Below are 27,487 nucleotides of genomic sequence, written 5' to 3'. Positions count from 1 at the left end.
GTCCCCGAAGTTACGTACGTGACATGCACATAGCGGCACACACATATGGGCAAGCGATCAAATGTTTGGAAGCCGCAGCTGCATGCATACTCACGGTATCATGTCTGCGCATCCAACTCAAAGTCCTCCTGGTAAGAGTCTCTGTTGTCCCAGTTCTCCACAGGCCAATGGTAAAGATTGACTGTCATCTTTCGGGAATGTAAACAATGAAACACCGGCTGTGTTTGTGTTGCTGCAGTCGGCCGCAATACACCGCTTCCCACCGACAGTTTCTTCTTTGCTGTCTCCATTGTTCATTGAACAAATTGCAAAAGATTCACCAACACAGATGTCCAGAATACTGTGGAATTTTACGATGAAACAGACGACTTAATAGCTGGCCACCATGCTGTCCCAAAATGTCCTCTACAATCCGCGACGTCACGCGCTGACGTCATCATACCGAGACGTTTTCAGCAGGATATTTCGCGCGAAATTTAAAATTGCACTTTAGTAAGCTAACCCGTATTGGCATGTGTTGCAATGTTAAGATTTCATCATTGATATATAAACTATCAGACTGCGTGGTCGGTAGTAGTGGGTTTCAGTAGGCCTTTAACCCCTACAGTCCATCCTGGTAGTGGTATCATCATGCTGTCTGCATTAGGAAAATCCATTGAGGAAATCTTGAATTCCAACATGTTTTTGAGGTGGTGAAGCAGAACATAAAATCCCCCTGGTAACGTGGTCTATATGTCAAATTTCCAACATGGTAGGAACCCAAACACACCTCTAAAAGGTGCCTTTCTGAGAAAACCAAAGATGATTGGGTAGCCAAGTATTTCTCCTGATTCCAGACCTGTCCTGCACCCAGTCGAACAACTGTGGGGCATACTTAAGCAGAGGGAAAGTAGAAGAGGACAAAGTGTCCACAGTGATGTCATTAATGGAGGAGTGGAAGAGGTTTCCAGTAACCACCTGTGCAGATCTGCTGAATTCCATGTCCAAGAGGATTAAGGCTGTGCTAGATAACAGTGGTACCTGGTAGGTGGCTTCGGGGAAACACGCAGGACACGCTGGAAAGACTGTTGATTCTCTTGGGAACACCTTCAAGGACCTGAAAGAAGTAGCTGTATCTGCCAAGGCTGCTTTCCCCGTCACCCAACCTCGGATAAGCGAACGAAGATGGATAGTTAGCAACAATGCTTACACTCTGTGTTGCCATTTAGACAATAATGAGTCCTTTTCAATGGATAGTAAATCTGTACTGCTGTGCCCTGACCCCTCTTAAGCATATTCAAGTGTCATTTATTCTGTATTGTATATTTGGTGATCAAACGATAACAATATAACCCCCCCTCGGGATTACCCACATATGCGGTCCTCTCCAAGGTTTCTCATAGTCATTCACATCGACGTCCTACTGGGGTGAGTTTTTCCTTGCCCTTATGTGGGCTTTGTACCGAGGATGTCGTTGTGGCTTGTGCAGCCCTTTGAGACACTTGTGATTTAGGGCTATATAAATAAACATTGATTGATTGATTGAATATGTACCCAAAACTAACTTTTCCTTAATAGAAGTACAGTAAAATACATTTTCAATAAAGGGACAAACTGACCTTTATTTGGCTCGGCGAGTTCATATTGACTTGAGTTGGTAGCGAGAAAAAAACGTCTTGCAACATACAGACTTTATTTATAATAAATTAATAGACTTTATTAGCTGGAAAACCCTGGCAGCAGAAACACTTCTTTTCTTTTCAGCTCTGCACACACACTAGCTTTGTCCAAATTTGGGAATGTGTCCTACTTCTCCGTTGAATAGAAGTGTGCATTCAGACCGTCCCACTGTTTTCTAACCATATGCCACTTCCGCCTTCACTCTGTGGGCTCTGTACCGAGGATGTCGTTGTGGCTTGTGCAGCCCTTTGAGACACTTGTGATTTAGGGCTATATAAATAAACATTGATTGATTGATTGATTGACTCAGCACATATTAAAGATCACACAGGCCCCCAAAATAGCTGTTCAGGGCTACGCCTGTAACTGGTGATTGTGTCCTCTTTGGATTTTAAAAGTTGCCGGGTTTTAGTTAGATTTTTAATTAGGGCTCTCAAAGTCAACAAGATAAAGTTTATTTGGATAAATGTACTTTTACTATGACACAAATGACTTCGGACTCCCTGGTTTACACTACCGTATTTTTTGGACTATAAGTCGCAGTTTTTTTCATAGTTTGGCCGGGCTCCAGTGCGACTTATATGTTTTTTTCCTTTTTTATTATGCATTTTCGACAGGTGCGACTTGTACTCCGTTGCGACTTATACTCCGAAAAATACTTTAATTATGTACCAAACAGTCGGACATGTCAGCCAATTATCTGTCAGTTTTGTAATGTTTTTTTAATTATTTCCAGTGATGTTCTGTCCTTCTTCTTCTTGCGTGTAATTAATCGCAAAAAAATATTGCATTGATTATGCATTATTGCAAATAAATCACCCAATTAATGTTGAGTGCCCGGTTACCTGAAAAGTCTCTGCAAGTTGTAATGCAGACAGTGATCAAGTCAATACACACGGCAGTGCAAAGATGAGTGAGAAGACTACGACTGGTGTGCTCGCTAGCACATTTTACGTTGAAAACACACCCTGATGGGACTAGATATAATTGTAGAAATTTTTTAGCAAATAAAAGACATTTTGAAAAATGTTAGTTTATGACATTCTTTCAGTTGCACTGCATTTTTGCCAAAAAATGTGGGTCTTTTCAAGTTAATTTGAATTAAACAAGCAAGTAATTTACTGTGATTAATCACATCTCAAAAGTCAATCAATCAATGTTTATTTATATAGCCCTAAATCACAAGTGTCTCAAAGGGCTGCGCAAGCCACAACGACATCCTCGGTACAGAGCCCACATAAGGGCAAGGAAAAACTCACCCCAATGGGACGTCGATGTGAATGACTATGAGAAACCTTGGAGAGGACCGCATATGTGGGTAACCCCCCCCTAGGGGAGACCGAATGCAATGGATGTCGAGTGGGTCTGACATAATATTGTGAGAGTCCAGTTCATAGTGGATCCAACATAATAGTAAGAGTCCAGTCCATAGTGGGGCCAGCAGGAAGCCATCCCGAGCGGAGACGGGTCAGCAGCGCAGAGATGTTCCCAACCAATGCACAGGCGAGCGGTCCACCCCGGGTCCCGACTCTGGACAGCCAGCACTTCATCCATGGCCACCGGACCTGTGTGTCTCCCCCTCTACAAGGGGTAGGGGGGAGCAGAGGAGAAAGGAAAAGAAACGGCAGATCAACTGGTCTGAAAAAGTTTATTTAAAGGCTAGAGTATACAAATGAGTTTTAAGATGGGACATAAATGCTTCTACTGAGGTAGCATCTCTAACTGTTACCGGGAGGGCATTCCATAGTACTGGAGCCCGAATAGAAAACGCTCTATAGCCCGCAGACTTTTTTTGGGCTCTGGGAATCACTAATAAGCCGGAGTTCTTTGAAGGCAGATTTCTTGCCGGGACATATGGTACAATACAATCGGCAAGATAGGCTGGAGCTAGACAGTGTAGTATTTTATACGTAAGTAGTAAAACCTTAAATTCACATCTTAAGTGCACAGGAAGCCAGTGCAGGTGAGCCAGTATAGGCGTAATATGATCAAACTTTCTTGTTCTTGTCAAAAGTCTAGCAGCCGCATTTTGTACCAACTGTAATCTTTTAATGCTAGACATAGGGAGACCCGAAAATAATACGTTACAGTAATCGAGACGAGACGTAACGAACGCATGAATAATGATATCAGCGTCGCTAGTGGATAAAATAGAACGAATTTTAGCGATATTACGGAGATGAAAGAAGGCCGTTTTAGTAACACTCTTAATGTGTGACTCAAACGAGAGAGTTGGGTCGAAGATAATACCCAGATTCTTTACCCAGTCGCCTTGTGTAATTGTTTGGTTGTCAAATGTTAAGGTGGTTTTATTAAATAAATGTCGGTGTCTAGCAGGACCGATAATCAGCATTTCCGTTTTCTCGGCGTTGAGTTGCAAGAAGTTAGCGGACATCCATTGTTTAAAAGTGTGATTAATCTGATTAAAACATATTTAGTTGACAGCACTGTTCTTCAGTACATCTGTCATGTTCAACCCCTGACTGAAAATTAATATATAAATCAAAAATGTCTTCACATCCCACTTATTAGCAATGTAAGCTTTAAGCTTGACAAAAACAGTGCTTCTATTTATATGGTGGTACTTGTTGATATCGACTAAAAAACAATAATTTATTTTGTCTTTTGAGAAGATACATCCAATAAAAAAGATGAAAATATGTTAAGTTTTTAGTAAAACTTAAAACATGTAAAAAAAAACAAACAAAAAAACCCTCTAATGCCTGTACATGCGCAATAGTAAGAGAGCATTTCTACTTGAGGTGCCCTTTTCCCCCCATTTACTAGTTATCTGAATACTTATTATGGCTTGTTTGCTGTCAGATTAAACTACTGTTGTCTTTGGCTCACAGGAACAGGCAGCAGAGGTGGCATCCCACTCAAGTCTGGAGGCGGAGCTCAGGGCCAAAGAAAGGGAAACCGCACAGCTGGTGGAGGACGTCCAGAGACTGCAGGCCAGCCTGACCAAACTCCGAGAGACCACCAGCACCCAGATCACACAGCTGGAGCAGCAGCTTAGCAGCAAGACAGCCGTTCTCAAGGTAGGAGACGTCTCTGGATGTTTATTTTGGCATTTTTAACACATTCTGTGTATGTTTAAGGACTTTTCAATGTTCTTTTTTATCAACAGGAACTGGAGGAGAAGCTTCAGAAGCAAGCAGACTACGAGGAGGTGAAGAAGGAGTTGGGGTAGGTGAAAACACTTTGTTGTGCGTGTGTTAAGTACAGTTCCATTTACTTCATGTGGTTGATGCTCGCGGAGTTCACCAAAAGCATGCCCTCATTTTAGATGAAGATGAGGCTTGCATGTGTGCAGCTCGATTGTTTTCTGTTTTTCACTTTGACCACATATTGTGTCAAATTATTACATTGGGTTCTTCTCTGTTCTCAGTATTCTGAAGTCAGTGGAGTTTGGAACATCCGACTCCGTGCAGGTAAACGTGGTCTCTTGCTACCTCTCTACGACCACAGTTAGGACATCAATTAATAAAGGGACAAATATAATTAGGAGCTTTTAAATTGGCTAGGACGAGGTCATTATTTTTCTTAATCTTCCTTTGTCGTCATTAGGATTCATCCAAACCTCTGGAGGTGCTGTTACTGGAGAGGAACCGTAGTCTTCAGTCTGAGAGTGCCGCACTACGCATAGCCAACAGTGAGCTCAGTGGTAAGTTTGAGGTTTTAGGAGGGTCCACCTTTACAGTATTCCTGGAGGAGGCTACAAGGGGGGCTGCAGGTAAGGCTGTACAGTAGCGTATGGATGCATGAAAGTACATGCATCGTGCGTATTTTTCTCTGAGAATACTTGCTACACAAAGGTGCTGTACGGTTTTCCGAACGTAATGCAATGTCATGGCTGTTGTATTCACCCTGCACACAAAGGGAAGCGCTTGTGACAAAATACACTAGCAGGTCAACCTTAAGAGTAATGCAGTTGCACAACTCCACAATTGAGGACACCACACTATGCTCCCCCCCCTTGCATCAGGACCACCGCAACAGTGTTTATGGGTTTGAAATGTCATAGCTTTAGGCTTGAATAGCTGAGTAGCTCTGAATTGATTAACATTCACAGTAAGGGGAGCCTACTGTCTCGCTCAATCATGTTAAGTCTCAATGGTTATGCATTTGAATAATATTGCTCGCTGCGCCTATCCTCAAGATGGATTCTTGTAGTTAAAAAATTGGGGGGTAAAATAACATGTTTTTATATATTTGCTTTGATTCATGTGTATTGGAAAGGTTTGGTCTTTACTCTGAGTCAGACCAGACCTGACTTATCCTGTGGTGACATGTATTTCTATTCTGTTCAGCCATAACATTTTGTGCCCCTGGATATGTTAAATGAACTAAAGACTTGTTACTGCACAGCAGTTGGACAATAAAGTGTTAAGGATCACTCTTCTGCAGGATGGACCAAGACACACTTATGGTCTGTGGACATTATTTGCCTTAACGGCACAGTGTCAATTGTTTTTGTCCTGATTTTTTTCCCTTCCAGGCTGTAACTTACAAGAAAGGTTGAAATCACTAATGCATGGGCATTTTGTCTGGGGGGGGTTGGCAAAAAAGGAAAATTCACTAATTTGGAAAAGACTTAAGTTAATTTCGTGTTTCTTCCCTGTTTTTGGAATCCCTTTTTTGTTGACTCCCCCCATAATGCATGGTGTGTTTGACCTTTCTTGTAGGGTCAGCCGGGCGGAAAGGGAAAGAAGAGAAGACATCCAAGGAGGAAACCAGCAACCCTTCTTCTTCGCCACCTCCTCCCCCTCCTTCTCTTCCTTCCTCCTCGCAGCCTCCCCTATCTCGCGCTCACACAATCGCCCTCAACACTGCCACCACCACCACCAGCAGCGGGGAAACGCACCCGTTCACTCCAACTGGCATTGGACAGGACTTCTACTCTCCCGTCTTCCCGCTGGTGGGCGGTAAAATGGCTTTGAACTCCTTGATCCAGCGGCAGCTGCTCCAAACCTTCTACTCCAAAGCGTTGCAGGAGTCTTCTGGGATCCCCAGTGGGGCTTTATTGTTCACCCCCTTCACTCCAACCCTCAGCTCCATCCCGACCTCCACCCCCGGCTCTGCTGCCATCCCTCTGGCAGCCAGCAGCCCTCAGCCACCCCCGGCCAGCCCTGACATGGGTCCTGTTAACGGGAGCAGCACCGCCGGCAGCGCCCCCTCGCCGTCACCGAGCCACTCTGACGCCACCACAGGGAGTGTTTTGGATGGGGAGGATATGGACACAGCAGAGATTGCCCGGCAGGTGAAAGAGCAGCTGATCAAGCACAACATTGGGCAGCGTGTGTTTGGCCACTACGTGCTGGGACTCTCCCAGGGTTCAGTCAGCGAGATCCTTGCCAGACCAAAGCCCTGGAACAAACTCACCATCCGGGGGAAGGAGCCCTTCCACAAGATGAGGCAGTTTCTGGCCGATGAGCAGAACATCCTTGCTCTGCGCAGCATCCAGGGACGGCAAAGAGGTGATTTGTGCATCTTGTGGTGTGGGTGTATTACAAGCATGTGTGTGTGTGTGTGTGTGTGTTTGTGTGAAAAGCCCTGCACAGAGCTATTGATCAGCTTGTCGATAAGGAATAGCCTTTATATTTTTATTTCTCTCTCCCAACTCCCGTCCTGCGCCACATCAGTGTGTCCTGAATTAGTTCCTCGACACACACATTCATCCCAGGAGCCTCTCCTAGCTATTGTGGTCAATACAGAAACCTTTCACACATCAATAGCATTGATTGGTGGCAACTAGGAGGAAGGCGGAGGTACTGATAACTGCGGGTAGATTCGATTTAGCCTGGGCCTGCTTTTGTTAACGCATCAGGACATTTCTGGATTGAAGGTGGCCTCAGTGGTACAGGAAATACCACAAAGTCTACCACCTTGTCTTAATGAAAGTGAGGTGGCAGTTAGTAAACAGGCATTATGTCCCACACTAGTGTTTTAGTAGTTCAATAATGCTGTTGGAGATAGAGCAGCCCCACATGGTGAAGATCAATGTATTTCTCACACTGGATAACAATACTCATACATTCCACTTACTTGCAGTACATTATAGGGAACCACATAGTCTAGCTGTTATACCAACAACAAAACACACAAATGCTGTAACATAGTGTGTGGTATTGTTTTTAACAGAGGGCTCAGGCCAGCCCCAGCTTAGCCGAATGTTTCAGGACGTTCCGAAGCGGAGAACCCACTCCAATACAGCTTCACACACAGGTCTGTCCCCTTCACACGCAGATTCTAGCACGTTCTGTCTGTGTGGCATGTTTTTGTAAGGGTGAACTGTATATCCAGTGTGTGTGTGCTGCGTTGACTAATTGCCGGTCCAATTAGCATAATTGTGCCTTGATGCCAGCCGCACAGTCGGAATGACCAAGCCAGCATGTGCATCGAGGGACTTTAGTGGTAGTTCTGCAGCGGTGTGGCGTGTAGTATGTTTGCATGCATGGGCTCCAAAGGAAGCTTTTTCATTCTAGTTACCTTTGTGGTGGGAATGATGTTTGAATAAATATTGTTATCTTTACCTCCATATAGTTTGTTTTTGTACTTGGTAATAATGTGTTCATGTCTCTCTGTTCTCTTGTTTCCCTTTCTCCTTCCAGGGAACATCACTGCTCGTATCCGCACTCCAGATGCCGGTTCAGACGAGGCCATCAAGTCCATTCTGGAGCAGGCCAAAAGAGAGCTCCAGGTGCAGAAAGCCGGTGAGTGTAAATCTGTCGTCTTCCGTCATGTCCGGAGATGTTTTTGAATACTCTCCTCACTGCAAAAAGTCAAGTGTTCAAAAAGAAGAAAGGAAAAAAAAAAAAATTAGGGGTATTTTATTTGAATTAAGCAAAATGATCTGCCAATAGAACAAGAACATTTGGCTTGTCAAGACTTTCCAAAACAAGTAAAATTAGCTAACTTCAATGAACCCAAAAATACTTAAAATAAGTATATTCTCACTAATAACAAGTGCACTTTTCTTGGTAGAAAAAAAAGAGACCTTTTTGCTGAAAAATATTCTTAAGTCAACACTAGTGCCATTATCTTGACATAATGATATGCTATATGATATATTACATTTCTTGAAACCAGTAAACTTATACTAAAAACTACTTTATTTTTCTTAATGGAAAGGCAACCGCTTGTTACTCTCAGGGTCTACTAGCCGCTCAGGCAAATCCATCCATCCATTTTCTACCGCTTATTCCCTTTGGGGTCACGGGGGGCGCTGGAGCCTATCTCAGCTACAATCGAGCGGAAGGCGGGGTACACCCTGGACAAGTCGCCACCTCATCGCAGGGCCAACACAGATAGACAGACAACATTCACACTCACATTCACACACTAGGGCCAATTTAGTGTTGCCAATCAACCTATCCCCAGGTGCATGTCTTTGGAGGTGGGAGGAAGCCGGAGTTCCCGGAGTGAACCCACACAGAAAGATCCCGAGCCCGGGATTGAACCCAAGACTATTCAGGTCCTTCGTATTGTGAGGCAGATGCACTAACCCCTCTACCACCGTGCTGCCCCTCAGGCAAATCATATTGTCTAAAAATGCATTTTCCCATCGATAACATGACATCATCACGCCAAGTGCGTGCTCTTTCAGTCAATTAGTGCACATATATACAGCCCGGACCCCGGCCCAAAAAATTTTTATTGTAATTTTGAAGAATTTATCTGAATGTGCGTGAACTATTTCTGTTCAAAATTGTTAGAATATTAACTGTCCGTTTACTGTACTGTGCCGACTGTACTACTATATGAGTACATCTTTTCTCTTGTTTCATTGAAAATAAAACGGCAAAGTCCGTTTTAATTATGAGACACAATTCTGTCAAAGTCATGATTTTTTTTTTCATGCTTGAAATGAGACATTATTAGTAGTTTTAAACTTGTGAGTGTTGATGACACAGCTTTGCAACAGTTGATATTCTAGTTTCAAGCATGTTTTACTCAATATAGGTCATAAAATCTCAGCAACAAGCTGTAATATCTTACTGAGATCATTTAGGACCAAAACACTTAAAACAAGTAAAGCACTCCAGCATAAAATCTGCTTAGTGAGAAGAATTATCTTATCAGACAGAAAATAAGCAAATATCACCCTTATTTGAGATATTTAATCTTACTTAGATTTCAGTTTTTGCAGTGCTCACATTAGTTTTCTCTTTCACCAGATTTGTCCCACGTGCAACCCTCGTACGCAGGCCTCAAAGGAGGAGGTGGAAGCAGCATAGGAGGCGGCAGTGGGTCAGATGAGGCCATTCGCTCCATCCTAGAGCAAGCTCGCAGAGAGATGGAGGCCCAGCAGGCTGCGTTGGAGCCTATCCTCAAAGCCTCGTCTTCCTCATCCTCCCTAGGGTCGTTGTCTCAGAGAGACTTCATGAGCTCACCGCTCACTGCTCCCCTCCCCCCTTACAATCCTCTTGCGCTCTCCCTCAAGAAGCCTACCAGCTCCCTGTTGTCCTCCCCGTCCTCCCCGTCCCCGGTGTTGGACTTCAGCTCCAGTGTAAAGAAGGAAGCTCGGTCTTCTCTGGGGATCGACGCGTCAATGGATGGAGCTCTAAGGCAGAGTCGGATCTCCGAGGGGTCAGCACGCTCAGGAAGCGGTGCTGGAGGAGTGGGTTACTGGAGAGAGCAATGGTGGAGCAGCATGCACACGGACCACCGCAGGCCCGGAGCAGAAGAAGAGAACCACAACCAAGAGGACTCCAAAGAGGTGAGGGCAGGCTGAACTAAACTTATTTCCCTTCACCACGTTCTGTTTGCACTACTGCTAATAGTTCCATTCCCCTGGTGCGTGCTGTAGGGAATACTGAGTGACAGTCTGTCTCGAAACAAGCCGTGGAACAAACTGAACCAGAGGAACCGGGAGCCATATCTGCGCATGCAGCCGTGGCTCAATGGAGACCAGGGGCAAAACGTACACATCCAGCAAGCTCAGAACCAAGGTACACAAATCCACATCAGTGCATGCATACAAGCAGGCTACTGTGGGCTTGATTAGATTTATTGGCAAGTTGCTATACTGTCCTGCCTGTCAATCACTCCATCTTCCCTCCATCACTCTCGCCCTCACCCGATCCCGCATCCCCAACTCCTCCCACCACCCCCCGTCCTCGGTGCTGTGGCAGTGTCAGCCAGCAAGCTGCTGGTTTGTCATGTCATAGACAAGTTAGTGTTGCGGCGCCAGATGGCAGCCCTGTGTGTGCGTGTCTGTGTTTCTCTCTGGGGGTGTAAACAGCAGCTAATGTACACTGACAGCTCCTCATGACTGCTCTCTTCCAGCCTGCTGAGCTGCACAGCAGCACTACACAGGCAGAGACAGGGAGATGAAGGAAGGAGCAGGAAGCCAAAAAAGTGTCAAACTATAAACTTAAACACCTTTGCTGTTTGTTAAATAGGAATTAGATTTTAATGACTCAAAGCCCGTAGGATATGGGGATATAACTGTTTTGGTGCATGAAATGTCTTACGGGGACGGCGTGGCGCAGTGGAATAATGGCCGTGCGCGACCCGAGGGTCCCTGGTTCAATCCCCACCTAGTACCAACCTTGTCATGTCCGTTGTGTCCTGAGCAAGACACTTCACCCTTGCTCCTGATGGGTGCTGGTTAGCGCCTTGCATGGCAGCTCCCTCCATCAGTGTGTGAATGTGTGTGTGAATGGGTAAATGTGGAAGTAGTGTCAAAGCGCTTTGAGTACCTTGAAGGTAGAAAAGCGCTATACAAGTACAACCCATTTATCATTTTATTTATGTGGTGTTCTTTTCCCTCTTTTCCACAATCAGAGGGTACTCCCAAGACATCAGCAAGCTGCAGCCCTGCTCCAGAGTCACCTCTCAGTTCAGCTGAAGAGTCTGTCAACGGTCTCGCGGGAGATCTGCTTACATCGCAGTCGTCTGGTCTCAAACCCACCTCTGAAGATCCTACATGTGGAGACTCTCAGCCCGGCACCCCGCTGCCTATACCGGGCCACTCGGGTCTAAGCATTCAGGAGATGGTTGCAATGTCTCCTGAACTCGATACGTACGCTATTACCAAGAAGGTGAAGGAGGTGCTGACTGACAACAACCTTGGTAAAACATACTGAAAGTACATTCTTGTATTTTGTAGCTTTGCTCCCGCTTAAGTAGGTCATTTCTGCCCTTTTTTTAACCAGGTCAGCGTCTGTTTGGGGAGACTATCTTGGGTCTGACGCAAGGTTCCGTCTCAGACCTGCTGGCCAGACCCAAACCCTGGCACAAGCTCAGCCTGAAGGGTAGGGAGCCCTTTGTCCGCATGCAGCTCTGGCTCCAGGACCCGCACAGTGTGGAGAAACTCATGGACATGAAACGACTCGAGAAGAAAGGTGTGTATTGAAGTGCGCGCTGCGTATAGACCTGAATGCCTTTAGATTTGAAAGAGTGGAAAGAAAAATCTTGCCATGCGCGTTTGTTTGATAAATACATGCAGATGAAAGCCCTTTGAATTCCACATGGACATCTGCACAGTCAATATCCTTTGTGCAGGACAACCAAGCATGTTGTGCGGATCACAGTCATCTTGGTGTGATGTCAGTAGCAATCAGGACGGCAGACATCACATACTGTATGAGATGTGACAGCTAGGGGACTGCCGCGGGCCTGCTTACTCACACTCATCAGCACGCCTCTTCATCATTGTCATCATCGTAATAATCATCAGTCTATAAACTTGTATTTTTAATCTTTGCTCATCCCCTAGATCAGTGTTTTTCAACCACTGTGCCGCGGCACACTAGTGTGCCGTGAGATACAGTCTGGTGTGCCGTGGGAGATGATCTAATTTAACCTATTTGGGGTAAAAAATATTTTTTGCAAACCAGTAATTATAGTCTGCAAATTATGTTGTTGTTGAGTGTCGGCGCTGTCTCGAGCTCGGCAGTGTAACCGTGTAATACTCTTCCATATCAGTAGGTGGTAGCTAATTGCTTTGTAGATGTCGGAAACAGCGGGAGGCAGTGTGCAGGTAAAAGGGTATCTAATGCTTAAACCAAAAATAAACAAAAGGTGAGTGCCCCTAAGAAAATGCATTAAAGCTTAGGGAAGGCTGTGCAGAACGAAACTAAAACTGAACTGTCCACAAAGTAAACAAAAACAGAATGCTGGACGACAGCAAAGACTTACTGTGCAGCAAAGACGGCGTCCACAAAGTACATCCAAACATGACATGACAATCGACAATGTCCCCACAAAGAAGGATAAAAACAACTGAAATATTCTTAAATGCTAAAACAAAGTCGATGCGGGAAATATCGCTCAAAGACATGAACCTGCTACAGGAAAATTCCCAAAAAAGAGAAAAAGCCACCAAAATAGGAGCGCAAGACAAGAACTAAAACACTACAAACAGGAAAACAGCAAGAAAGTCCAAATAAGTCAGGGTGTGATGTGACAGTACACCTACTTTGAGACAAGAGCTATATTGATGCATGCTTGGTTATGCTTTAAAGTCATATCCAACAATTGTGACATCGACTTTTTACTGTCAACTGAGTTTCATTTTTTAATAATTTCTGCTGGTGGTGTGCCTCCGCATTTTTTCAACGCAAAAAATGTGCCTTGGCTCAAAAAAGGTTGAAAAACACTGCCCTAGATCATGCTGGGTTTCTTTCTTGTTTGATATTCAGCATAGCCTTCATTCACCCTTATAGCTTCCACAATCATCACCAATTGATGCTCTCTTCTTGGATGCATAGATGTATTTATTCCACTTGGATCAGTGTCCTTCTAATTGTTGTAAATAATGAACACAAAGGTAGACAGCACAGGCGAAAGCATGCATGTTTGGGGGAGTGCTATCCTTCAAGCTTCATTGAGGACTATTGACCCCAATGTAACAAACCCCAGTAGCAATGGCCAGTAGTTCTGACCGGGAACAGAGCTCCGAGCAAAGACACAAACCTACTCTACAATAACCATGTTTGACCTCTCACCTTTGTGCTACCAGCCCGTAAGGTACCACCATACAAAGCTTTTTTTCAGTAGTCTAACCTTGCTCTGAGGGCCACCACTAATACAGTATATCTGACAGCAAGTATCGGGGTGGACCAAATGTCAAACTAATGCGACGCAGCTACGAACTGTTCATTTTCAGCCGCTGGTGCCCAAAGCAAGCTGTGCTAGAGCAACCTTTCTGAGTGGAAATGGCAGGAGGCGTGCATTGTTACTGCTGCTGGGAAGTTCAATAGCACCATCTAGTGTCTGTTGAGGAGGATGTGTGATAGCATAATGCCTATTTCCAAAAGTCAGAATGGACTATTTGATTTATAATAATCAGGAATGTTCTGAACAGGATTTTATGCTGCCGATTCCGATACCGATTTTTCATAACTGATATCGAGCGATACCAATCACATGTATTTTTCTTTCTTTCTTTCTTTAGTTTATTTGGAACATGAACACACTTACAGCATAATACATCACACAATTTCATATCATTTCATTTTACATCATGCCCGAAAAGGAGTAGGAAGAAGCAAAGCTTATTTAATCCTACCCCTTTCCCACTTCAGAGCGTTTACAAATATATAGAATCATTTACTGACCTTTTTATATAATAAAATAACCTCTATGAATTAGTATACACAACAGTTTTGTAATATGTAATTAATTAATTCAGTCATTATTAACATACTGAGATGAAGAATATCTTATTTTCAATAAGGTTGGAAGTATTTCTCATAATTCTTCGTCTTTGTACTTAGTAAGCACTATTATTTTGAACAACCTCTTAAACTGGATCATATGAGTACAATTTTTAACTTCTTTACTTAATCCATTCCATCATTTAATTCCACATACTGATATGCTAAAAGTTCTAAGTGTTGTACGTGCATATAAATGTTTTAAATTATTTTTTTCTCTAAGGTTATATTTCTCCTCTTTAATTGAGAAGAATTGTTGTACATTCTTTGATAGCAGGTTATAGTTTGCTTTGTACATCATTTTAGTATTAACTGCAAATATTTCAGTATATTCATGGTGAGTGCTATTCAGTTCAGTTTATGTGGAACATGCATAGGATACAATGTAATGCGTCACATATTTCCACTTGTTTCATTACAGCATGTCCGAAAAGGAGTAGGAAGAAGCTGAGCTTATTTAATCCTACCCCTTTTCATACTATAGCAATTTTATCCCATTTCTTTGTTCTCTGTAACAGGACAGTGAATAAATAAATAATATACCATAGTAAGTAAACAAATATTAGATACATAAATAATCTTTATCTCAAAAAGAGAAAAAAGGTTTCACGATGTTCATCATAATTATTGTTGTGTGTACTTTGTGAACACTTGTCATTTGAACAGTCTCTTAAAGTGAATATTATTGCTGCTTTGTTGGATTTCTTTGCTTAATCCATTCCATCATTTAACACACAAATAGGCCAAAGGTTGTACGTGTTGTACGTGCATACACATGTTTTAAATTAGATTTTCCTCTAAGGTTATTTTTCTCCTCTTTTGTTGAGAAGAATTGTTGTACGTTCTTGGCTAGCAGGTTATAGTTTGCTTTGTACATCATTTTAGCTGTTCGCAAATGCACCAAATCGTTGAATTTGATTCAATAAATAAAGGGTTTGTATGTTCTCTATATCCAACATTATGTATTATTATAATTGATCTTTTTTGTAACATGGTTAGTTAATGAAGTGTATTTTTGTATTTATTTCCCATATTTCTGCACAATAACTCAGATACGTAACACTAGCGAGCAGTAGAGAATCTGAAGTGATTTTTGAACATGTTTTGCTTTATTCATTATTGACTTGTTTCTTGCTACTTTATGTTGTATATTTTTTACATGAGATTTTCAATTCATTTTATCATCTATTATTACTCCCAAAAATGTATTTTCTTTTACTCTTTCAATATCTATTCCGTCTATTTGTATTTGTGTTTGACTTTCCCTTCTACTGTTACCAAATAGCCTTATTTTAGTTTTACTGAAGTTTAAGAATAGTCTGTTTTTGTCAAACCATCTTTTTAATTTGTTCATTTCTTCTGTTAATATTTGTATTATCTTCTGTATGTTCTCTCCTGAACAAAACGCTGTTGTATCGACCGCGAATAATACTAACTTTAAATCTTTTGTAACTTTACAAATGTAATTTATATAAAGATTGAACAATTTTGGTCTTTTTGTACCACAGGATATACAGTATTTAGCGTTGTAGATGTGTGTTTGCCTAGCTTCACGTATTGTTTCCTGTTGGTTAAGTAACTTCTAATCCAGTTTAAGACCAACCCTCTGATGCCATACCGTTCTAATGTTTTTGATCAAAATGGTGTGATTATTGAACAAATGCTTTAGTTAGATCCATAAACATTGCTGCTGCAACTCTTTTACTATCTATTGTATTGGTAATTTTCTCTGTAATTTTGATTAAAGCCATAGAAGTTGAAACATTAGCTCTGTATCCATATTGGTTCTCAGCGAATATTCTATATTTGTTTACGAAACTCTCCAATCTGTTTTTGAACAGTTTTTCAATGATTTTAGAAAATTGTGGAAGTAAAGAAACGGGTTTGTAATTTGTAAATTGGTGTTTGTCTCCAGTCTTGTAAATTGGTGCAACTTTAGCTATTTTCATTTTGTTTGTGATTTTGCTTGTTTGAAATGATAGGTTACTTATATACCATCAGGTTCAAACACCGAACTATCTATTAAACAAGACAAGAAGCAAGGAATCAGGCAGAGACAGAGTTCAATTTTGCTCATGTGGAGAAATGTTTGGTGCTGCACACTCAGTTACAGTTTCCCACCACGCTCTGAGGGGCAGTCCCACGCGCTCCTCTATTTATTCAGGAGTTCCCTAGTTAACATCGCTGAGGCTGCGTCTAGGGGGAGGGGCAAGCAGCCCCAGTATCACAATACGTGATTATTCAGAATGCAAATGTGCTTGAGCTCGAAATTTCGCCCTGTCTCTGCTTTGTCCGCGTGTTGACGTCTTATCTTTGTTGAGGTACTTGAAGTCCGTCCTTGGCTGTTTTAGCGGGCTGGAAGACAGAAAGTGCTGCTGCGAGACAACTTGCAGTGGAAGATAACAAGTTGCGTGCCTTTGCACAGATAGAACAGTACAACTTGAGCACAATAGATAGTAACTATAGCAACAGCCTTTAAGCATAAGAGTTGTGTGATAACTTATACATAATTATTCTAACATATCTCTTCAAGAGATCTCTTCAGTTACCTTTTTTATTGTTTCCATATCAATTCTATTACAATCGATAGAAGTCTTGGATTTGCATCTTTTTCATGATTTTAACTATTTCCTCCTGTCTCACTTTAGTGAGGAACATTGAGTTAGGATTTCTATCTATGGTGGCATTCAAGTGCTCAGTTGAAACTGGGTCTGGAATTATTTCCTCCAATTTTGGTCCAATATTTACAAAGTAATTATTGAAGCTTTCAACTACTTTATTTATGTTTCTGTCTGAGAAGTATTGGGGGTGATCCCTCAGAGTGCCATTGTTAATAATGCTATTGAGGATGCCCCATGTTGCTCTCATATTGTTCGTTTGTCTAATAATTGACTGTAATATTCTTTTCTACCTGTTCGTAGTATGCTAGTTAGCTTGTTTTTATAACTTATGTACTTATTTTCCTCTGTGTTATGAATTTTGTATGTACCGTATTTTTCGAAGTATAAGTCGCACCTGCCGAAAATGCATAATAAAGAAGGAAAAAAACATATATAAGTCGCACTGGAGTATAAGTCACATTTTTGGGGGAAATGTATTTGATAAAACCCAACACCAAGAATAGACATTTGAAAGGCAATTTAAAATAAATAAAGAATAGTGAACAGGCTGAATAAGTGTACGTTATATGAGGCATAAATAACCAACTGAGAACGTGCCTGGTATGTTAACGTAACATATTATGGTAAGAGTCTATAACTATAACATATAGAACATGCTATACGTTTACCAAACTCCTAATCACTAAATCCCATGAAATCTTATACGTCTAGTCTCTTACGTGAATGAGCTAAGTAATATTATTTGATATTTTACGGTAATGTGTAAATAATTTCACACATAAGTCGCTCCTGAGTGTAAGTCGCACCCCCGGCCAAACTATGAAAAAAACTGCGACTTATAGTCCGAAAAATACGGTACTGTATTCTTTTCATTTTTTTAATCCTTTGGTTGAAAGGCTACCCAACGTCAGATACGCCCCTAATGTTCCAATAATGAATTCACTGACACCGTAATAATGTGAATTACATGAAAAATACCTGAAACATTTTGAAAGTACCGTATTTTTCGGAGTATAAGTCGCACCTGCCGAAAATGCATAATAAAAAAGGAAAAAAACATATAAGTCGCACTGGAGCCCGGCCAAACTATGAAAAAAACTGCGACTTATAGTCCGAAAAATACAGTATTTACCCACCACACGGTACCTCATATTTACCATACATGTGGTTGTTATAGTCTCTACAAATAACTGTTATACTCTTTCTCTTTAGCCTACATGAAGAGGAGGCTGAGCTCTTTGAGTGATGGCCATTCTGTGGATGTGGGCCTCGTGGGGCCGGACTACACGCAGGGCTCTCAGAGTCCGGGGCAGCAGCATCTAAAGAAACCCAGGGTTGTGCTGGGACCCGAGGAGAAGGAGGCCCTGAAAAGGGCGTACCAACAGAAACCATATCCCTCCCCTAAGACCATTGAGGAGCTGGCCTCCCAGCTCAACCTGAAGACTAGTACTGTCATTAACTGGTTCCATAATTATAGGTCAGCATGAGTGATGTATTCAAGTCAGCTATTTAGACGTGTGCGTTAATAACTAACGATTAACCTTTAGTGTCTGTTGTAGGTCACGTATCAGACGAGAACTCTTCATTGAGGAGATCCAGGCAGCAGGAGGAATGGGGCCTGGCAGTGAGGGGGGCTCCCCTTCCCTGCGTGGGTCTAAAGCAGGAGAAGGAGACAGCTGTGACGGGACAGAATCCGAGGGCACCGTGGAGACGCGCCAGGGATTCAGCGTGGGCCTGGAGGATCACAGGGGAGTGTGCAAAGACCACGACATGGAGGCTGAGTCCGAAGCAGGGGGCTCTAATAATTCCCCTGCCCAGATAGACTGCGTCCCCCCAGGGTCTAGTTGCGGCCCAGGCGGATTAGGCCTCTTCAGCCTCACGGAGGCGTCCCCCAGTAGCTCCGCATCGAGTACTAATATACCGGCCTCTGGCCCGGCCAGGAATCCCAGGGACAACAATCTGCGGAAGAAGAAAGCGGCCAACCTCAATAACATCATTCACAGGCTGGAGAAGGCTGCCAGTAAAGAGGACCCCTCGGAGTGGGAGTTCTAGCCCCCCTCCTGACCACCCTTCGCCCCTCTTGTCTCATAACCTCACAACCTCTAACTTGGACCCCTCCTGCTCTGTTCCAGTCGGAGAGTGGACGCAGCCAAAGTCAAGCTCAGCAGCCAATTTTTACTACACAGAAGCTTTCCCAAAAAAAAAAAGAGGAAAGAAACAAAGTGTGGTTGGCAAAACCCTTCAACAAGAAGATTTACTGATTACTTAGAAGAACAAAATAAGAGAACTTAAGTGTCTCTCCTTTTTTTTAAACGGAGTTTTGTTTTTGTACTGAGAAAAGCACTTAGCCGTCCTGCTGGCCTCTGGCCCTGCTGTACCTCCCCCCCATCACCAGCCACTGGTGCACCAGACTGGTTAGTCCCGAGCTGGGGTCTGACCCACAGCCGGGCGCAAAACCTGGACTGGGTAAGACAGCAGCTGTCCCAGTGATAGACACTGCTAGATGATAGATAGAGACAGGAACTCTCTTACAAGAACTCTCACTTTTTTGAAAGGAGATGTTTTTTCCCGCTCTTCTTCTCACCTCCCAAGTGTCCACAAACCTCCCCTCACTCAGTGAGACGCCTCATTTTTCACACTGTAGAGTGACTGTTACAAACCCTTTGCCTTTTTCACTCACTGCGCGTGTGCGTGTGTCGTTTTTTTTGTTTTTTTTGTATGTTTAGGGGTCGTGTCAGTGTGCACCCGTGTGTGTGTGTGTGTGCACACCACAAACGGTGTGTGTGTTAGTATGTGTGTGTGTTGTCTCGGTGGCAGCACGTCTGCTTCACTCCTACACTCTTAAGAGGGTCATGCCAGGCCTGAGCTGCCATGGTTACCGGTGTACGAACTTTGACCTGTCGTGTCCTCTATCCTATCCTGCTGACAGCCATGTGATGGCCAGAAGGATCACTTCATTTCTCACACACACACACACAAAATTCACACACACACTCGTCTGGAAAGGAAGGAGAGAAGGAACCCCCTTTTTTTGCCTCCTTAGGTCCTCCTTGAAGGACAAAGGGCCATCTCTCCTTTATTTCTTCATATTGCAATTTGGTTGCCAATAAGAGATTGCACAGTCTTTTGACTCTAAAGAAAACAAAATAGGGAATTTTTAGGATGCATTTTAATTAGTACACAATAAGCAGAAAAGAGAATAACAAGTTACTGCTTTTTGTTTTGTTTTTGAAGCAAATTAGGTTGGAATAATGTTGCATTGTCACAAACTAATGAATTCACGTAGTACTGTAGCTGGTGATACTGAACTCTTGTTTCCTAGGTCGTCACAGTTTGACCCAGCACTGGATCTGCTCGGGTGCGTGTGTATGTTTTGTGTGTGTGCGTGTGTGTGTGTGTGTGTGCGCACCACCAGCTAATTTCCTGTTCACAAACACATCTTTTTATAGGCCAAATCAGGAAGAGCGTGTGCGTATGTGTGATGGTGCGTCTCATGTGTATATCTTCCTGCATGTAAGTCAGGGTCAAGGTCAATTCACTCAAGAGTTTCAATTTACAAAAGTTCTAAAGAAGCATAACGAAGCTCCTGGTTTTTTGCAATGTACAGTATTTGATTCCTTTTTTTGTTATTTGGGAAAGTCAGTTCACTCCAACCCCGGGGTGAGTATTTCCACTTTTCTCCAGTCTTTCCTGTATCCAGGGAGTCTTTTTACATTCAATTCTACTGTATACACTACAATTTTTAAGGCATATCACCTCCTCCTACTTTTCCTGGTCCCACACAAACCCTCAGTGCCTGTCAGCCCACTGCCTCCCCTTTGTGTGTGTGTGTGTGTGTGTGTGTGTGTGTGTGTGTGTGTGTGTGTGTGTGTGTGTGTGTGTGTGTGTGTGTGCGCACTTGTTTCCAATGAGTGTGGGGGGGGGTTCATATTTCTACTTGCACACACTACTAGTGCACAACTGACACCCTTCTTTTAAAGATGCGTTACCATTAATCTTCTCACCACCTAGTATAATACAATGATTTACTGTAGCTTGGTTTTATTGCTATTTTGTTGTTGTTGTTGTTGCTGTTGCATTTATAGTTTTGGTTTTTATTCTGCTTATTTATAGGTGCTGTCATTTTTCATTTAATGTCTTATCATTTGAGTTGTCTATTTTTTAAGGGATTATACTGTTCCTGAGGGCAAGTAACATTTTTATTAGACGTTATAGACTGCCGGCAGTATTGGTTAATATTTACAAAGATGTACTAGTTCTCATTTGTTTGTATATTCATGAATTCTTAAGAAAAACAAGTTGTAGTGTCATTTCAGTAGCTCTTAAATAATGCGTTTGCTACACCTCACGCCCACCCCGGAGCTTTTTGCGTTATTTTCCATGACAGTTATGCTCTCAAATTGCTAGCTCAAGAATGAACAAACATATCAAGATCAGTGATGATTGATAGCATATCTATTTCCCCGCTGATCATTTCTCCTCGTCTTGTGTCAGCTCTGACACCAATGCTCTTTTTCCCCCATCATCCCCTCCTTAATCACATCATCGATGATCAGGTCCGGGTGTAAGCTCGTTGTCACAAGAAATGAACCCATGCTGCAAAGAGGTCATATCTGCCAAATTGAGATTAGACGAGTTGTACCAGCTAGCAACCTGCGATTATTAAGAATTCTATTCTCTCGCAGTCGGTATAGCCAAGCACTTATTAGGACAGGGTCTGTACAACACTACACCAGAGTACCATCCCAGGCTCCTGGGAAATGGAGGCCTTTTATTCGTCAGCGTGGTTGTAAACCAAGCACAGACTCCCGACACTAAAACAGAAAACAAACGCGATGGACTGCGTCCTTTTCAGACAGAACGGAAACACATCCCACGTCGTTACAATTAGTAACCACTTGATGAACAGAATTCTCTTCTCACTATATGGACTCAAGTATTGGAACATGGCTGTTGTAACAGATACGATGTGTGGAAGGATTTTTGAGGTCTTCCCAAATGTGTTTAATAGCGTTGAGGTCAGGGCTCTTGTTCTTCCTCACCTGTCAGGTTCAAACACCGAACTATCTATTACACAAGACAATAAGCAAGGAATCAAGTAGAGACCAAGTCCAATTTAGCTCATGAGGAGAAACGTCTGGGGCTGCGCACTCAGTTCCTCTATTTATTCGGGAGTTCCCTAGTGAGGCTGCCTCTAAAGGGAGTGGACACACATATTACGCAGGCAGCCCCAGTATCACAATACATGATTACTCAGAATGCAAATGTACTTGAGCTCGAGATTTCGCCCTGGCTCTGCCTTGTCTGCGTGTTGTCGCCTTATCTTCATTTAGGTACTTGAAGTCCATAGCGGGCTGGAAGACAGAAACTGCTGCTGCGAGGCAACTTGCAGTGGAAGATAAGTTGTGTGCCTTTGCACAGATAGAAAAGTACAACTTGACCACAATAGATAACTATAGCAACGGCCTTTAAGCATAAGAGTTGTGTGATAACTTATACATAATTATACATATTCTAACACCACCACAGGTCTCAGTTGTTGTCACAGCTGATGAATAAGAGATCAAAAATGGGCACTGTAATTAACCAATGAATTTGGCAAAATGAAGTGCATTACTTGAGTACGACCAGCAGAGGCACTGTTGATTAGCAAACACAGTGGTACCTCGGTGTTCGTTATTAATCCGTGCAAAAATATTCAACAAGGACTGAATCATATGGGAAAGTATTTTTCACATAAATAATGCAAATCTAATTAATCCAGCCCAAAAATATCAAAGCAAAGTAGATTATACAAAGACACAGTTTAACATGCAGACAAGTACATTTAAATGTAAAGTGAAATGGATAAATTAACATTTAACATAACTTTATTAATCCTTTAAAAAAGAGGAAATGTGTTTTCTTTAGCATAAAAACAAAAAACGTACACACACACACACAAAAATACTTCTAAAAAGTAGTTAAAAGAAATAAATCAGCGCATGATTTTTCTTAATTAAAGACTTGTTAGCGATGATTGGCAAGGAAGGAGGGAGGGAGGCGATAAACAACCAGACTTCACTACCACTTCTGTCTCAAATTCAATCGTGTTTTTCACCTTCTTTATCAAAGTTCTGGCACTCGCAACTTTTTTTTGGGCTCTTTTAGTTGTACTTCGTTGCAGCAAAACAGGCCATTCACATTCAACTCTATGTTGTTGTCATTCACACATTTACATCAATATGTAAAATGTCAAATTACGTTGCACTTCATTCAGACAAAACTAAATTAAATGGATAAGAACGCCATAAAGTAAAATAAACCAATTTTAAAATTGAGTTGAAAAGTTTTGTTATTAATAATCTGTGATGCTATAAATCGTGTAACAGGGAATAGACTATTGCATTTAAAATGTACTTCCTATGTGTTAATACTAGAGGTAGGAATCTTTGGGCACCTCACGATTAGATTTGATGGCCATTCAACACTATTCTCCTAAAATATTTGCTATATATGAATTGTAATAAAACCTTTTTCAAAATGGGCTACAGATTACAAAAGGCCTAAAAAAAACTATTTTTAAAAATGTATTATGAAAATGTTTTTTTTTTTACAAAAATCACTGAATGTTAATCTTTGTCATAAAATGAAATAGAGCAACCAATCACATTTTTACAATGTTTAGGATCGAAATTAGCAAAGCAATTTAAGTCATATAAAAAAAGGAAACCCAAAAATACATTATCAATGAAAATAATCATATCAATAATAGTTGTTTAATGGTTTAATCCCAAAATTGATTTGAAAAAGAAAAATGACAATATGTGTTTTTTGTTGTTGTTTTTTTTAATCGATTCTCGAAAATTCTGAATACATTTAGAATCGACATAAACAACAATCGCTATTTGGATGTGAATAATTTTTTTTTTAGAACCCCTCTTGAATACTATAAAAAAAAGCATAAAGTAAGCAGTGGTAAAAACAAACAGTAGTGCAATGTTTGTCTAATATTAACACTTTGTACCGTGTTTTCATTATGTGCATTTATTAAGTTTAGGAGCCTGATGGCAATTGGATAAAAACTTTCACGGAACCTTAGTTTGGTAGACGCCCTGTTCGGCCGTCGAATACCAAATTATGCGAAGAGTCGGGCGTTAGAAACCGAGGTACCACTGGACTGTACTGACCCCAATACAAGACAACTCTGCAATTACAATTTTTTTTAATGAAAACAAAATATAGCACCTAGTAAATTGCAATTATAAATACATTTCAATTAGCATCTGAACTCTCTGACAAACTTCATGGCTGCCTTCCCAGGTCACTAGTGGGAGTGACGGGAAGAAAAGCTCTGACTCCCTTGGGGGAGAAGTGCCTAAATATAAAATGACCTTTTCTATTTGACATTAAAGGCAAAGTCGTAATGTCAGTCATCTTATTTGCTTTCTAAAAAAATATATATACTGTGTGTATATATATATATATATATATATATATATATATATATACACACACTACAGGCCAAAAGTTTGGACACACCTTCTCATTCAATCTTTATTTTCATGACTATTTACATTGTAGATTGTCACATCAAAACTTTGAATGAACACATGTGGAGTTATGTACTTAACAAAAAAAGGTGAAATCACTGAAAACATGTTTTGTATTCTAGTGTCTTCAAAATAGCCACACTTTGCTCTGATTACTGCTTTGCACACTCTTGGCATTCGAGACCTCTGGGAACTCCTTCAAGACTGTTTGAAAACTATTTCAGGTGACTACCTCTTGAAGCTCATGGAGAGAATGCCAAGAGTGTGCAAAGCAGTAATCAGAGCAAAGGGTGGCTATTTTTGAAGAAACTAGAATATAAAACATGTTTTCAGTTATTTCACCTTTTTTTTTACATAACTCCACATGTGTTCATTCATAGTTTTGATGTGACAATCTACAACGTAAATAGTCATGAAAATAAAGAAAACACATTGAATGAGAAGGTCTGTCCAAACTTTTGGCCTGTACTGTATGTGGAAACAGGAGTTTAGAACATTCAGAAAGTTGTTTCCCTACCATCTCATTAATATAATATATAAAGGTTTATTTGAAATAGGGACAGATACAGAAACATAGATATCTGAAACAGTTATCCAATGTATGCATCATAGTGTTTGTAGCCAAAGCTAATTTTCAACACTTGTCCCCAGAACAACAACAACACAGATCTAACATCTTTAAATATAGGAAAATAAAAAGGATAAGGCAAAGAGGAGTCGATAATAATGATAATATTAATAATACAGACAAAGTGCAAACTAGATAGAAGCCAATAATAATAATAATAATAATAACACAGACAAAGTGCAGACTAGATAAAAACAATTAGTAAAATGAGTAAAAACTAAACATGGGAACACGATTGTTGCTCAACTAGCCACAATTTTGTTTGTTTTTTGAAATTGTTTCTTTTTTGAAAGTGACAACTTTTCAAAGTGTCCGGTAGAGAGTTTCATAGTTGTGGTCCTTTTATTGAAAAGGCAGTCTGCAGTAATGGATAATTGTTGCCCACTCCTAGAGAAGAACAACCCCTAATTATTGCACCAATCAGGAGAGGTGTCCCAGTACTTGTGTCCATATAGCGCATGCTGTTGTGTCGGTCGTCCCTTCCTGCGGACGACAGGTGTCAAACATCCGAAGGCCAGTGGTGGACGACATCGGCACGTTTTCTAGCTACTGCAACATTGTACGAAGCACTTAAACCATTTGAGCAGTCGCCTTGTCCCCGCCATCCTAAAACCACATCAGATTTGTGCCTTTAACTGCCAAGCAGGGCACCAAACTTGCGATATCAAAGTCTGATCCACATGGAGTCCCCTCAACCACCCGCAACCCGTCGTGTGTGTGTTTGTGTGTGTGTGTGTGTACGTGTACTCGCTGAAAAAAGGAGATGATGTGTGTTCTTAACGATTGACCCACTCGGGCTTTGGTGGGTCCCCCAGACGGTCCCCTGGAAGCATGACGACGTTGTACATATCTAGCAGAGTGGAGGAGGAAGCACGCAGCAAACACTGTAATAACACTGAATTTATTCATAGGGCATTTTTCTTTGTTTTCCGTCTGTTCCGTGTCAGGTTTGCTGTGGCGTCACTGCAGGTATTGAGATGACGTGTGCCAACTGTTTGGAGGAGAGGAAAAAAATAAAATAAAAGTGTAAATAGGAGTCGGGCAAAGCAGCTCCGGAGTCACTTAGTGTCACAGTGTGCTTTTATTTGAAGGCAGGACGAGAGAAGGGACGATTCAGGACTTTTTCCATGATCCACAGATATTTTTCTACAAATTTAAAGATCAAGATGATTCTATACACTGTTGTAAAGGTGTAACAGATGCTGTATAACATTTTTTTTTTCTTCTGAAGATGTAAAGCTTTACTGTATGATCTGTTTTTGAAGTAGTGCTTATTCATGAGTTGTTTTGTTCATTGTGTTTGAAGCCTGGACAGCAGCACTGGTCACCCTATTCAGGAAAAAAAAACCTTTAAAAAAGAAGAAAGAAAAACCTCAGATGTTTTTTTTTTGGTTTTTTTTTTGTAATATTAATAATACTTTTAGAATATATATAATGAAGTGGGTTTTGTAAAGAATGACAGCAGTGCTGTATGCATAGCACACACGTTCATACACACCTAACACAGCACAATACACTCATCCTTTCAATGCTCGCTTCTTCCTTTTTCCATTTCTTTTTGGAATTGCCCCCCCCCCCTTCTGGAATGCTCAACATTTCAGTGGAGAAAAAAAAAAAAAAGGAAGCAAAAAGCCAAATAGTGATGTAGTCGTCCACATTTTGTCGTCTCCCTCCTGTAGCTTCAACCACAGTGTAGACTGACAACCAAAATGTCCCGGGGAGGAGAGAGAGAGCTCCTTTCCTCCCTCCTCTCCAACGTTGGAAAGCTTTAAGATGCTTGTTGAGGCTTTAGCACGTGTTTTTGTTTTTGTTTTGAAGTCCATTTGATCCTGTCATCAACGACGCGGAACACTTCTGCTTAGTTGAAACGTGTGTGTGTGTGTGTGTGTGTGTGTGTGTGTGTGCGCGCGTGTGTGTGTTGTTGACAAAAAAAAAAAAAAGGATGCATGACTGTAAAAGGGACACTTCATTCTCTCCCTCGCCCTCCTCACATCTCTCAGCACTTCCGTCACACACGAGATGCTGTTTTTTTTCTCATGTTTTCATGTATCATCGCTTTCTTTATATCTTTCTATTTACTAAACGTAACATGTTGTTTGTTCTCAGCACTGTAAAACAGTCCCTTCTGCAAACATTGAAAAGCAATATCACTGTATGAAACCTTCACAATGTATTTGTTATGATTGACATTTGATTCATCATCATTATTATTCACATGCACCCTAGGTGTGATAATTGAAGTAAATCTCTTTTATACAAATACTACAAGTGTGCTGCGTTGTTGGTGTAAACAAGTATTCTCAGAGAAAAAAGGGTGCGGTTTTTTTACAGTTTGTCAGCCCCCTGCCCCCCGGACACACAGGTGAGTACCGACAATCA

General features: G+C 41.6%; 1 protein-coding gene across 3 annotated transcripts in view; it reads left to right on the top strand.

Moving 5' to 3' along the window:
• cux1b (cut-like homeobox 1b) overlaps positions 1-27,487 on the top strand; it is a 216,163-nt gene that overhangs the window by 174,165 nt on the left and 14,511 nt on the right. The window contains exons 11-23 of one of the 3 annotated variants that reach the window (XM_061973071.1): positions 4,512-4,700; positions 4,790-4,848; positions 5,051-5,093; positions 5,230-5,326; positions 6,348-7,139; positions 7,804-7,887; positions 8,274-8,375; positions 9,840-10,381; positions 10,472-10,613; positions 11,452-11,739; positions 11,823-12,011; positions 18,161-18,425; positions 18,508-27,370. In XM_061973071.1, the coding sequence (XP_061829055.1) occupies positions 4,512-4,700; positions 4,790-4,848; positions 5,051-5,093; positions 5,230-5,326; positions 6,348-7,139; positions 7,804-7,887; positions 8,274-8,375; positions 9,840-10,381; positions 10,472-10,613; positions 11,452-11,739; positions 11,823-12,011; positions 18,161-18,425; positions 18,508-19,000 (3,285 nt within the window). In that variant the 3' untranslated portion in view covers positions 19,001-27,370. Of the gene's footprint in view, positions 1-4,511; positions 4,701-4,789; positions 4,849-5,050; positions 5,094-5,229; positions 5,327-6,347; positions 7,140-7,803; positions 7,888-8,273; positions 8,376-9,839; positions 10,382-10,471; positions 10,614-11,451; positions 11,740-11,822; positions 12,012-18,160; positions 18,426-18,507; positions 27,371-27,487 lie in introns of those variants that run through there. The other 2 variants (XM_061973072.1, XM_061973073.1) reach the window with 2 other exon arrangements.

This window comes from Nerophis lumbriciformis, linkage group LG17, assembly GCF_033978685.3.
Source record: "Nerophis lumbriciformis linkage group LG17, RoL_Nlum_v2.1, whole genome shotgun sequence".
Lineage (NCBI taxonomy): Eukaryota > Metazoa > Chordata > Actinopteri > Syngnathiformes > Syngnathidae > Nerophis > Nerophis lumbriciformis.
This window is presented reverse-complemented; position numbering and strand designations above follow the sequence as displayed.